This window comes from Artemia franciscana, chromosome 3 (genome assembly GCF_032884065.1).
Source record: "Artemia franciscana chromosome 3, ASM3288406v1, whole genome shotgun sequence".
In the NCBI taxonomy this organism is placed as follows: domain Eukaryota; kingdom Metazoa; phylum Arthropoda; class Branchiopoda; order Anostraca; family Artemiidae; genus Artemia; species Artemia franciscana.
Genome location: NC_088865.1, coordinates 13,449,435 through 13,464,279, shown reverse-complemented (window position 1 = coordinate 13,464,279; position 14,845 = coordinate 13,449,435). Strand labels below are relative to the sequence as shown.

At 35.9% G+C, this 14,845-nt stretch overlaps 1 protein-coding gene across 1 annotated transcript in view; it reads left to right on the top strand.

The window, feature by feature from the left end:
* The window catches only part of LOC136024902 (uncharacterized), a 148,114-nt gene that overhangs the window by 92,786 nt on the left and 40,483 nt on the right, over positions 1-14,845 (top strand). Inside the window, exons 12-14 of the mRNA XM_065700460.1 lie at positions 734-828; positions 9,524-9,594; positions 11,977-12,032. Coding sequence (XP_065556532.1) covers positions 734-828; positions 9,524-9,594; positions 11,977-12,032 — 222 coding nt within the window. The remainder of the gene's footprint in view (positions 1-733; positions 829-9,523; positions 9,595-11,976; positions 12,033-14,845) is intronic.

The following is a 14,845-nucleotide window of genomic DNA, read 5'->3' as shown; positions in this document are numbered from 1 at the left end:
GTAACACTTACATATATAGAATGGATGGATTTTAGCCACCTTAAACATCCATGAAAGTAACTGTGAGGAAAAATTTGAGAAAAAATAATTTTTAACCGAATGTAGGAATTTACATTGCACGTAACCAATGTTTAGAATGATGTTTGCATGGACTAAGGCTCCATTTATTTCAGAATTTTACAGACGAAACGCTAAATGAATGAGCCAACCAGAATTTTCAGTTTCAAATTCCATGTTGGAAGTTGTTTCCATTCCTTTTTAAATAGAATAAACAAACGATACGGCCCCTTAGGTGTATCTCAGCAAATGGTGCTGACTTTCGATAAAATTTTTTGGAATTTTCTTTTTTTGTAGCGAAATTAGGATTAATTTACCTCTGCAATAATATTTTTGTTGTTGACATTGTTTATTGTCTATCTTGCTCACACTGTGGAATGTACTTTTTTGGGATTTGATTAGTGGAGGCACATATGTAAGATTTTATCTAATTCGGAGCAAAAGTTTAGGAGGGGACCATGTTTTTGATTAAAGGAAAACTATAAAGACCATGAAATATTACCAACTAAACTCTACCAAAACATTAGCTTGGGCTAGGTTTTACTGTTTTATAAATTTTAGCCTCTTTAATGAATCTGGTAACTGTATAAAGGTTTTCGCATTTGTGTGTGTGGTAGTTAAAGGCATTTCTTGTTAATTTAACATTGTTTAGATATTAATATGATTTCTTTTAAAGGAATAACTGAGAACATGACAAATGCTTATTGTAGCAAGAAACTTGATTGTGCCCAAAAACTTATTTTGGAAGCAGAAAATACCTATAGAATCACTGTAAGTTTTTGCTTTTCATTGCTACTAGACTACTATAGAGTACTGTTTCATTATCTTCTCAATGTTTTATGATATGTTTTTTATATCGCATTTCTGATTTTTCAGTTCCTATTATTACCCCACCTCTTTCCTTTCCTCCTCGTACAGTTAACTTTTATTTATCACTCTTCACCTTTCCATGGTACTTGTTAACATTTCCTGCCACAAAAAAGTTATTGAATTGGAAATTTAATTTAAAAAAACAAGTTTTGTCAGCTGAAAGAAAGGAGCAATATTAAGAATTTAAAGGGAGAGAATTATTACGTATATGAGAGGAATTGCCCCCTCCTCAATACCTCCCTCTTTACGCTTAAGTTGGATTTTTTGCTTGGATTATTTAAAAAGGACTCATAAGACACAAGGGCCGTTTAGTTTGAATAATAAGTTTTTTAGAAGTTCTGAAAAAAAAACTTTAGCTTAAAAAACGAGATATTAAGTAGATGGTAACTCCTCTCGTAATTATTCTGTTCGTTTTAAGTTTTAATGTTACTTTATGTTTTCAGTAAAAAGAAAAACTTGTTTTTTCATTTGATTTCTGATCGATTTTTAAATAATGCCGAAAAGCCCAGAATTTTTCGTAGGGGAAGGAAAAATTCTTCCCCCACGAAAAATTTCTCTGTTGAATGATCCTCCTGAGAACCCTGCTCCCCCCCCCCAAAAAAAAAAAACTGAAATATCTGTATAATTCCCAACAGCCAATATCATATGTAAATACTGGGCAAAGTTTATAGCTTGCAGCACTCCCTCCTGGGGCTGTGGGTCTCAAGTCATCCTCAAAGACATAGTTGTTAAATCTTTTCACTATACTAAACAAAAGGGATGTCTTAAAGTTTTGATCAGATGACTCTGGAACAAAGGGGCGTGGGTGGGGGCCTAGCTGGCCTCCAGTATTGTGGTCACATAGATGGCACTAGAACTTTTGATTTCTGTTCAAATCAGCCCTCTCTCAATGTTCTAGAATCACTGGTCCGGTAAGATCACCCCTGAAAAAAAAAAAAAACACTTTATCTATGAGCTTGAAACCTCTACAGTAGCATTTTCGGATATTCTTAATCTGTTGATGTGATTTTCATTAAAATCACTTGATGTATTGGGGTGTTTCCCCTCTTTTTTAAAAATTGGGCAAATTTTCTAGGGCTCTCGTAAATTTTGACGGGTAACATTAAACTTGAGGAATTTTGTATATTTTCAGTTACATCAAAATTTGGTTCTTTTGATGTATCCATTGTTATTAAGACTCTGTTTTTTAGAGTTTTGGTTGCTGTTGAGCCACATCGCTCCTTACTTACTGTTCGATAAAAGGAGCTGTTTGATTAACTACTGCATTGAAGTCAGGAAACCTAGTGTGCATTCAGTCAGACTTAGTTTTCCCCTACACTTGGGGAACATTACAAAGATTTTTTTTTACAATAGACCAGCATACTTAATTCATTTGCAAAAATGCTCAAATTTGTCTTCCCGTCCATTATAACCTCCAAACTCTTCTAGACTTCTTTCTATATCCAAAAAAAAATGAAATTGTCAAAAAAATGGTATTCTGTGTCAAGTCAATAAAGTAATATAATGGAAAAGAATGTAAGTTATTTGCAAAATAATATTATAGAAAATTGAAGAACAAATTTCTGACTTCCTTTCAGTAACACCCCCTCCCCGTCTGTCACATTTGTAAGACTCCAGCCTTTTGTGCTCATAACTGTAATTTTGTTAAACTTTATTATGTTTTTCTACCAATGATTGAGAAAGAACACCTCTTAGCTCATGGATTCCATACCCTACTCTCTTCTTGGTCTTACTCGGGTATAAAATGTGCAATATATTTCTCTGTCCTTTGTGCAGGGATGCAAAGGGTAATAGAATTTTCTATTCAGATTTTTTAAATCCTTGAGCTCCCTAACTCTTTTAGCTCACTCCTCGTATATTCGGCTTGACCGTATACATTTTTTTTTATTAATGGGTTAAAACATAGGAGAATTTGAAGAAAAATGTCCCATATAACTCCCTATCTGCGGCACCTGAATCACAAACTTAATTTCTAAAAAAAAAAATATATAATTAGAAGCACTTAAATGTTCCTCGTTCATTGTTTGTTATTGAGAAACTTGATTTATTGTAGCTACTTGTAAATAAAGCGGTGTAGCTGGATCTTCAGGCCTCTTGCAGTTGCAGCAACTGTGAATAGGGTCTTCTCATATGGAAGAACCGCTACAACTTTGTCTCCGCCTAAAAAAAAACTCCTCCTTGGTGAAAAGGTAGGTTCCCTATGATACTTGACATTTGCAGTAGTCTTGGGGAACCCCAGAAGTGACTCCAGATGTGCCCAAGGGTGAAATAAGGGTTATAGTGGAGACTATTTTTATGGCACTTGGTATTAACCAAGTGACATATAGCAGTCGCCAATTCTGTCGGTCTGTCGGTCCCGGTTTTGCTACTTTAGGCACTTCCAGGTAAGCTAGGACGATGAACTTTTGCAAGCGTATCAGGGACCGGACCAGATTAAATTAGAAATAGTCGTTTTTCCGATTTGACCATCTGGGGGGAGTGGGGGCCCGGTTAATTCGCAAAAAAATAGAAAAAATGAAGCATTTTTAACTTATCAGCGGGTGATTGGATCTTAATGAAATTTGATGTTTGGAATGATATTGTGTCTCAGAGCTCTTATTTTAAATCCCGACCGGATCTGATGACATTGGGGGGAGTTGGAGGGGGAAAACCTAAAGTCCCGGTTTTGCTACTTTAGGCACTTCTAGGTAAGCTAGGACGATGAAATTTGGCAAGCGTATCAGGGACCGGACCAGATTAAATTAGAAATAGTCGTTTTCCCGATTTGACCATCTGGGGGGGGGAGTAGGGGCCGGTTAATTCGGAAAATAGAAAAAATGAAGTATTTTTAACTTATGAGCGGGTGATTGGATCTTAGATATTTGGAATGATATTGTGTTTCAGAGCTCTTATTTTAAATCCCGACTGGGTCTGATGACATTGGGGGGAGTTGGAGGGGGAAACCTAAAATCTTGGAAAACACTTAGAGTAGAGGGATCGGGATGAAACTTGGTGGAAAAAAACACGAGTCCTAGATACATGATTGACATAACCACAACGGATCCGCTCTCTTTGGGGTAGTTGGGGGGGGGTAATTTTGAAAATTGAGGTATTTGTAACTTACGAAAGGGTGACCAGATCTTAATGAAATTTGATATTTAGAAGGATCTTGTGCTTTAAAGTTCGAATTTCAAATTCCGACCAGATCCTGTGACATTCGGGGGAGTTGGAGGGGGGAACCGGAATTCTTGGAAAACATGAAAATTGGAGTATTTATATCTTACGAATAGATGATCGGATCGCAATGAAATTTGATTTTTAGAAGGAATTCATGTCTCAGAGCTCTTATTTCAAATCCCGACCAGATCTTTTGACATTGTGGGGATTTGGAGGGGGAAATCTTGGAAAAACACTTGGAGTGTAGGAATCGGGATAAAGCTTGGTGGATAGAATAAACATATTTCCTTGATACGTGATTGACAGAATCGTACTGGATTCGCTCTCTTTGGGGGAGTTGGGGGGAGGGGTTCAGTGATTTGGCGAGTTCGGTGCTTCTGGACGTGCTAGGGCGATGAAAATTGGTAGGTGTGTCAGGGAGCTGCACAATTTGACTTGATAAAGTCGTTTTCCCAGATTCGACTATCTGGGGGGCAAAAGGGAGAGGAAAAATTAGAAAAATTAGGTATTTATAACTTACGAGTGGGTGATAGGATCTTAATGAATTTTGATATTTAGAAGGACTTTGTGACTCAGAGCTCTTATTTTAAATCTTGATCGGTATTAAGCCTCTTATTTTCCTTTTTAAATCAATCTATTGATTCATAGAATTTTGTTAGAGCTCATACCATATGATCTCTTGGCTCTTAGCTCTTCTCGCCTCGTCACAAGTGCCATATGAGCTCATAGCTCTTGTTTATATATTTGCATCAGGGCTGTTCCTGTGTGATCACCCTGAACAATTTCTCATTTCCACACACCGTCCTTAAAATGCCTGGCTTATGGATGTGAAAAGACGTCTTATACCTAGAAAAAATAGCACAAACAGTTTTATATAGCGTTATCTTCTAGAACTGTAGATTGATACATTGGATTACATTGGATTTGATACAATACAATTGATACATTGGATTTGATACAACTAAAACCCTGGCCACTAATCCACAGGACATTTAAATTTAATAAAGCGATGAAGATTAAACGTACTTGTTATTATTGTTAATTTCCGGGTGTCTTCGTTTGGAAGGGGCTCTTGTAGAAACTTTGGAGATGGCTCATTTTATTGGAAACCTAAAGTTCAAGCGTCCTTTTTAGGAGTCAAAAGTGATTTTAGGGAAACCAGGCCCCTCCAACACCATATTTAGCTTCCCTTCCTCCAAATATGTCCGATCAAACTTTTGAGATATATTTGATCCCGGGTGTCCGAAGAGGCTAAGGTGATTCAGGTGAAAATTTCGGGGAATGATTAGGGGATATTAAAATAGTTAAAACATACTGTGCTCTACTACTACTGCTACTAATAGCACTATTAGTACTGTACTGCAACTGCTAATACTACTACTGCTACTCCTACTACCACCACTACTACTATTACTATTGTTACTATTTATTACCGCCACTTCTAGTACTAATACCGCTACTACTAATACTACTTATAAGAGATTTGACTTGTGTTTGGACCCCAAAAAGATACAACTGAAAATTCGGCTCTCAGCTTCTATCAGCTTTAGATAAAATCTAGTTTACTGCTCTTGTAGATTTTAATGACTTCAATAATTTACGCCCTTCCATCACAGATATGGGATTTGGCTGGACCCTGAAAAGGTGCAAGGAGGACACCAGCTTGTACCTCCTACCGGGTGTCATTGAAATCTGGCGGATTTTGTAGTAGGTGCTATAATGATAAGAATCTAGGGATCTACCATACTCCCTCCACATAGGTTGGATCAGATGCAGACTTCCTAAAAGTAACTTAGCGTATTTTATCTTAAGTCTCATTAAGTATGGTTGATATTCAAGAACATCTACTGGTAGATTTTAACTATGAAAAGAAGGAAGAGATATTCTTAAGGCCCAACAGAGATCAGATCATATATAGACATCAAAAGCACTTCGCTCAGGCGCCATTTTTACTTTCTACTTTGATTTATTGAGAACCTTTTAACCTTTTTATATCCGTCCTGTTAATAGTAACTTTTTACGACACAAGGTAAGAGAATAGTAGATGCTAATAACCGACTATTAGTGGGTTTTTTTCCCTTCATTAGCTTGCGTAAATGGCATGACTAAAATGAATATTTTTATCAAACCATATAGTTTTAACTATTTCCACTGGTTTGATGAGAGAATAGGGGTATTTTGGAAACAGACTCAAATTTTTTATTTTATTTTTATCTAATAATTTAAAATTTACATTAAACTTTTTCTAGACTGAAGATAAAAAATATTTCTTGATTTTCTGCTGCTACCTAATAGATAATTGATCACAATAATACCCAACTAAGCACCTAAAAGTATGTTACTAGGATGTCTACAAAAGTGGGTACTGTTGGAGAATTTTTTTCAAACAGTTCGTGGTAACAAACTGTAAGTAAGGAGCAACCCGGCTCAATAATTACTGGAACTCTAAAAAACCGAATTTTGATACCAATAGATATATCAATAGAATCGGCCGAATATTTTGATTCCACATATAAAATATTCATTAAAGACTACGAGCCTGAGAAAATTTTCCGAATTTTCAAAAAAGGGGGAAATACCCCATAAAAATCATAGAATCTCAATGAAAATCACACTATCAGATCCAATGTATCAGAAAACTTACCACAGAGGTTTCAAGTATTTTTTTGCCTGGAGAAAGATCACGGATGTGTGTTTATTTGTTTTTAGTTTTTTTGTTTTTTTTCTCCCAGGGATAATCGTATTGGCACAGTGATCGTGGAATATCGGTTAAGGGCTCATTCATAAATTTAAAGTTATAGTGCCCCTTTTAAGCGACCTTAAAGATTGAAGGGCAACTAGGCCCCCACCGACGCCCTTTTTCTCAGGATTACCCGATCAAAATTTTGAGATAACCGTTTTCTTCAGCATTAGTTGAAAGTCCGAATAACTGTGTCTTTGAAGATAATACAACCTCCCTACAATCTATGGCGAAAGGTCTTTAAGTTATAAAATTTGCCCATTGTTTACGTGTAGTATTTGTTACTGGGAAGAATGCATACATTTTTTGAGTGGAAGGGGGATTTTCCCCGGAGAGATTTTTCTGGGTAAATTTGCCAGAATTCATATAAGAAATTCTTATTATGTCTTGCTTTGTCTATCCTGGCTCAATTTTACGTGTGGAGATGTTAAGAGTATTTGCCCGTGGTAAATTTTCAACAGGATTAAATTGTCTAGAGTTTGCAACTGAAAGCAAGTTTTTTCCAAGCAAGAAGGCGAAACATTAAAACTCATTATGTGTTAGAAGTTATTACGTATATGAGGGGATTGCCCCGTCCTTAACACCTCGCTCTTTACACTAAAGTTTGAATTTTGTCCCAATTCTTTAAGAATGACTACTGAAATACAAGGTTCGTTTAATTAGAACAATAACAAGCTTTTTTAAAAGCACTAAAAAACTTTAGCGTAAAGAGTGAGGTGTTGAGGAGGGACCAAAAACTTGTATATGTTATAGTATGTTTGTTTTAAGTTTTAATGTTGCTCCTTACTTTTAGTTGAAAAAAACTTTTTTTTTTTGTTCAATTTCACCTTTATTAGACTAACCTTAGTAAAGGTTTCCAGTGTGCATTTCTAGTATGGTGGACAACTGCGGTAATATAAACTATATAGGAGTATCATCATACCGAGGAGTGTCATTCCTAACCCTGTAAATAATTAATTGTAGTAATCATTAAGCTCTTGTGCTGTATTAGGCTATGGGTATGTATCTGCGTTCTTCATCCTTCATCCGCGTTCTGCAGATGAGGGATGATAGATTGCCAAAGATTTTCCTTTTCAGCGAACCGTCTAGGGCTAACCGGAAAGCTGGTCATCTGCGGTTGGGGTGTTAGAATGTCATAAAGAAAGATTTGAAGGAAACACAGGAACTTCCTGGGAGGTTGTAAAGAGGGAGGCTTTGAATAGATTGGGATGGAGGAGGAGCGCGCGTAGCTGTGTTGGCCTCAGGTGGCTGGGTGCTGCGTTGAGTTGTTAGTAGTAGCAGTAGTCGTTGATATGCATTTTCGTTAAGACAAACTATTGGACTTAACACAAGAAGGTCAAGTTTTTATGCAAGAAATGTAAATGATTGGGAAAATTTGACTGCGTGTCTGGAATCAGCATAAAATAATGGTTGTTGTTCTTCTTAAGAAAATCATAATGCTAAACTTTCTCCGGATCCAAGGTCAAATCTAGGCCGCATTAATTCAAGCAGTCAGTTATTTATAAAAAGCACATTCTTTTTTTTCTTAAAAGAAATGGCCAAATCGATCTTTTGATCGATAGGTTGGTTTTCTTAATATTTTCAGAGTGAGATAAGAGGACATGGAGTAAAAAAAAAAAAAAAAAAAAAAAAAAAAAAAAAAAAAAAAAAAAATCTCTTGAAAAGCAAGGAAAATACTTGAACATAGATTGAAGCAATTACTAGTCTTTTGCTGAAGTATGGTGGCTATGAACATCAATATGAAAAAAATTCTGCATTTTGAGTTTGTGGAGCTGATCGTCACACTAAGAAAAGAGGGAATCCCTACTTTGATCGATATTAAGAAAAAACTGCAGTAAAATACACTTTTTGGGTTTCTCCAGTAAAATATACTGAAGTATTCAGTTGGTTATGATGATCAACTATTTTTTGGTTAGCATTAGAGAATCAGTATCCATTTTCGTGCACTAATTCTGTAAAAAAATATGTCAAATGCGGATTGTTGGATTTAACATAAATAAATTTTTAATTTTATGCAAGAACTGTAAATGTCAAAGAAATTGTCTAGAATCAGTTTAAAAATATATATTAGGAACTTCTGTAATATTATCTTTACGGTGTTTTCTAGTTCTCTTCTCTTAGTTCTCTCTTCTCTTAGTTCTCTTATTAGTTCTCTGTCCTCTTATCTTTACGGTTTTCGCTAGGGAAATTATCATGCCAAGCTGTGGTGTTATCAGACAATTTCAGGTGTTAACAGTCAAGTTGGCCGTACATTTGGATTGGGAAAGCAATGATGGTCTTAAGAAAAAAAAATGGGAGACAAAAAGCTTGCTGTTCACCACTGACTTCGATTTGCTTTTTAGGGTAATAAATTGTTTTCTAAAGTGTGAATATGCTCTTGCAGCTTTCCCACGAGCGTCATTATACTAGCTTTCTGGCTCTTCTTTGCCTCTCAAAGCGTAATTTACCCTCCTCTGTTTGTCAAGATGAAATGAAATTGCTGGATATTGGCCAAAAACAATGTTTCAAGACAATAAAACAGTAATTGGGCCCAATGTTCATCTTTCAAAAGAAGATGCGATATTTGTTTTCTATATGACAGAATAGTTACCTACCCTGAAACGGGTGACTGTCTCCTTTTCTTTTGTGAAATTCCCTCTCAGTTAGCTCGGGGCATTCATTCCATCAAATAATGTAAATTAGAACTTTTTTTCCTTTTAGGCTAACCGACGGCAACTTATCAAAGACGTCAGCAATATCTGTTTATTTTATCTCCTTGATTCGCTGCACAGGCAAGTTCAAAGATTCTTTAATTTTTTGTACTAATATATAATTCGACGTATCATATTCATACTTGTGTATATTTATGAGTGTGTGGTTTCTATTTAACATAAGGCAAATAAAACAATTTCCAAACATGCTTTGCTTTTGGCTTGGTACAATCGGTACCGCATCTCCCAACGAACTTAACGACAATGATCCTTGCCTGTTTGAATTGTGGTGACCACAAATTCATGTAATTGGAAATACCTACTTTCAGCGTAAAAATGTCCTCCAGTACAGGTAACACATTAGCGATGGTCATGCCAAGAAAATGATTGACTGTGCTATAATCATTAAATGCAGTAGGTAATTGCTGAAGAACTGTTGGACTCATTGGTTAATGGAGCTTGATGAATATATGTTTGTCTTTAAGCTCAGCGGAGACATGTTGGAAAAGGGAAGATGCTCGAAGTAAAATTTTAAAATTAACTCGACCATCAAAATTTCTCAATAACTTTGATTCTTGTGCGTATAGTCAATAATAGCATAGACTAACAAACTTTTCCCTCACCATTCGAATCGATGGAGTTTACAAGGAAGTATGATGAAATTGAAGTTGTCGGAGTAAAGATAAGGATATCATGTTTAAGCCTTTCAAAGATCTAGTGACAGCAAAACTCCCACACTAGGACAGGTCCCCTCTAAGAGTAGGATGTTCATGAAAGTGATTTATCTCTTCCCTTGCTTTTGGACTTACATTTGGTGATCAAGTAATGTTATACATTTGACTCTCTTAAGGATCTAGCCATCCTGATTGACTCCATAGAAGAGATGCTTCGTTTTCAATTTGAAGGAATGGGTTGAGTTGGCTTGCGTATAAACTTAAGCAAAATTGAGATCATGGCTATGATCTAGAGTCTTGCTGTAATATCTCCGATAAGTTTTAATAACGTCCAAAGAATTTGAGGTTTTCTAACAGTTTACCAACTTAAGCTCAGTAATATCCTTAAATCGATTGCTTCTCTTTGAACTGCAATCAAGAACAGCTACGGTACCTTTTACCATGAACAAACTTAACTAACACCTCAAGCACATTATCAGTCTTAACAGAATCACGGATTTCAACTCCGTTGCTACCCAGTAATCCTTTGTGAATCTGAGGAGCCACAGTGACAACTTTCAAGGTCATACAAATTTCCCAAACGAAAAGCCTCCTAAGGATCAAAACTCAGCATGATGTGGCTTCGTTAATAATGAAAACCTACTTGGTCTAATTGGACACTTATTATTTTTTTTCCCCTGTAAGTAGTTGAATCCTGTGCTGGTATTCATCTACGTCAAAAACGCTTACACCCACCGATAAAAATTATATTGGACCTCCTCACAGAAGCTGCTTGTGGAAGACTGCTTGCCTACGATTCTAGTAATTTAAAGTATTATAATGAGCAAGGCACACTTGCTTACTATTGACTAAAGTCAATAGAAATGACCGACTTTACACTACGTTAAATAACGCCCAGTAGGAAAGGATGGCGTTGCCTCCTAAGTCTTTGGAAACGAATGCATCACTTATCAGTGATAATCTAATGCTAGGTGGCGCAATTTACAAATGCCACATGGCATTGCAAGTTTGTTGATATCTTCTCTTTTGTATTGGTTTCAGTTCTGTTTATTCTCTTTCTTCTCTATTTTACCCAGTAAAAAGTTTCTCTTTCACTCATTCTGGCTAAACTTATGATATTACGTCAAGAAAAATATTGGTGAACATCTGTGAAAAGTGTAGAACGAATAGGGCTTTAACTCTAAATTACAGTTGATCTATTGCTATTAGTTTGTTGGGAATAAATTGTGTAATGAGAATCTGATGTTTATAGTCGTCTTTAAAGCAAAGGTCAAGCTTTCATGTCAAAGTCTTTTATTTGTTACTTGTGATATTTTAGACAAAAGTAGTCCATTCGATGTTGTTTTTCTCAACTTGTTAATAAAAGTAGATGAATTTGGTGCGTCAAAACAAGTGTATTTACATAAATAGTGCATTTTAATGTTGTCTTTTTGTTTGCATTTGCGTGTGTGTATATGAGGGGGGAGGGGGGCTCTGGATTGGTTTTGGGATTGAGACGCTAACTTTTTTCCTCTGAATGTAGAAGTAATCTTAATTTTTTTTTCATTAGGGTCAAACAACAGGAATTTCAACAAGTTTCAATTCTCCCAAAGAACTTGGTTTCAATGCATTCTATTTCGATGAAATTTCATTTCCTTTCTCTTCAGGAGGGAGGGGAAGGGCAGCGTTGATCTTTTGCGACATTTGATATAGGCTCACATTTTTATTCTCTTTTATTTATCATGATATTTATATTTATTATTATATTATTTATTTATTATATATATTTATTATCTTATTTCTCTTGTAGAATCTGCCAACCGACTGCATCTCAGGAACTTGTAAAGCTGATAACCTCAATGCATTGTGAGTATTGTTTGATTGTTTGCTTTATTCTATTTTATTACTTCTTTGTTTAACGGAAAGAGTCTTTATTGACTTTATTTGAGTTTCGGCAGCAACACTTTTTTTTCTTTTTTTTGCTGCCGATTTTGGTTTATCGTAAGAAGGTGGTATTATTCAACCTCTACCACTTTACAATTTCTTTGAATTAAAACTCTCTGAATTTTAAGTCTAAATGTTTTCCCTGTGTTTGGGATAGCTGTTGCTTATGGATATTCCCCAGAGCCAAAAAGATTATCTTCGCTTGCCCTAGAGCCAGAGCGTAGCCTGTGTGTGTAACGTTTCATAGCTTACTGACTGAAGTTGTTACACCAAGCTTTAGTTTCTTCAAGTCATGCCTAACTTTTTAATGGATTGCTCCATTCAGGTGAACAGGTAGGCAGGCATTAGGTCTAAGTTTGGACTGGACTAGAATCCAAAATTGCTTAACATGTTCGTTGAATATTTGGCTCCTTCGCCAAAATATCTTCAAACAGCAGTATATTGAAACTCATATGGATATCCAAGGTGTACAGAAGTCCTATGGTCTGCTGTTACTAATCATTTTAGTTTTGATTGAATTTTTGTTTCAATTTTTACGTCTAGGACTGAGATAGAGGCATGACAGTGCATTGTATCTTCTGGACTTCAATTGTTATCTCGTTTGTAAAGTAAACGAAGCCTATTCTGTTTTTTCGTTCTTAATTCCGCCAGTAATAAGTTGCCCCGTGATAAGGAAATGAACTAACTAACACTTACTTTTTTTTTTTTTTTTTAGCTGAATAGCAATGATAATTGACGAGCTAATGATATCAGTTAATATATATTCAAAAAGATTTTTCGGGATACATTATTTCAAGAATTTCAGGGATTGACAGCTTCATTGTTTGGGTGCATATTGAGAAAGAAAGAACATCAGATAATGACGCTTTGTAAGAATGAGCTAAGGCCTAATTTGGTGCGAAAACAACTAGGGTTTAATTTGTACACAAATACGCAAGTCCAAGCCGTTCTTAGTAACCTCCCGCTGCCAACGTTTTCGCCGAAAGGCGAAAATGTTAATATCAACAAAAAACGTTAGGGAGGTTCAACAAAAAACGTTAATATCGGAGGTTCAACACGGGCTGGTGATCCCTCCTATCCTCCTATATTTCTAAAATTTTAACAAAAAGAAAGGCTAGTCAACCTGTTTGCGCGAATGTCACATCTTGCATAAACCAGATCCATGCAAAGATCTTCAATCTGTGTAAATGCATGAAAATCCTGGGCTCTTGGCACCTTTAGCATTCCTCCAATCTAATCTTGTTTGTAAAGAAATATTGTGCAAAAATTTTCAATCTGTATGACTGGTGGCACAAAGTGACCTTTTGATCCTGTAACACTCCCTACGCTCTCTCTTTTTCAGAAAGACAAGCATCTTGCCTTTTTTTTTATTTACGCTCTGCAGACAGTTCATGCGGTGAGTTGTTAGTAGTAGTAGTTGTAGTAGTAATAGTAGTGGTAGTAGTAGACAGTTTGTGTTTGAAGTATTGAAAGCATGAAGCAGGCTAATGGTCCCTCTAGCTTACCCCCAACCCTTTCCTCTCACACTGGCAACTTTTAGGCATACTGATCGAGTTAGGCATACTGAACCATGGCTAATATGGAACCATGCAAGGGTTTTTATTCTTTATCACTCGAGAACTAAAGTGAGCTAGTGACCCCTTCAAAACACCTCCCAAATGACAAATTTTTACCAGACGATAGATGTTGTTGTTTTTTCTCGGTTGGTTTGAAGTTTTGGGGACAACTACCTTGAGTAAATACGACATGAGAATGAAATTGTATAGGCATAAGAGCCCTCTTCGACCTATCCACGTAAGTGATCAAATCGCTTGAACCCTGTGGACAAGTTTCTTGGTCCAAGGGACAAACGAGATGGAATTTCAAAGGTTTACGCCACGAGGCCTTGGCCCATTCTTTGCCCCATTTTTTTCCTTATGATTTCCCCCAGATCCACGTGAAGTTCATTTGGCTGAATCCTATGGCCAGAGAGATGTTGCCCAAACTTATAGATTACACATCACTAATGCAGATCCTTCTTCTGAGTGTCTATTGTTGATGACGGATATGTATTTGAGCCTTTTATAGAATTAAAATTGCTTAGTAAAATTTATTCATTTGATGGTCGCAAAACACTACTGAGAAATTTATAAATTAGTCTTTTGTTTTCGCAATTCTAATCCTGTTTTGGCTTGTAAGCCCGTTTTGTCGTGTCCGTTTTGTGTTTTCAATGAATCAGTGGATTTTAAATTATACAAATATATGGAAATATTACCAGCCAGTTTATTTGAAACAGGCTTTGAAATATATGTTGTATAAATAACGAAGAAGTAGCTTATGTTTGTTTTAAATTTCAACTTAGCTCTTTACTTTTATCAGGAAAACGATTTGCTTATTCATTAAAAACAATTTACAATTTGCTAATTCGTCATTAGATTACTTTGCAAATCATGCATACATGCAAAATTAGAAATATACGATATAGCTGGTTCGAAGTAAAAATGGCGTATTTTGAAACCGCCACCAAGAAAGATCTTGTAATTTGTATTGAAGGAACATTTTTCTTCAGGACTTAGCATTTTAGAAGTTTTGTGGCTAACCTCTTCAGAGTTCAGGCAAGATTGAGAACAAAGAAGCAAAACCAAAATGTTGTTCCTTTTGAACATGCTGCAATACTTCATATTACTCTGGCCAGGGAACTCAAGTTACGGTTATTTTAATAGTCCATATCCAATTTAAAAGCCTCATCCCCTTCC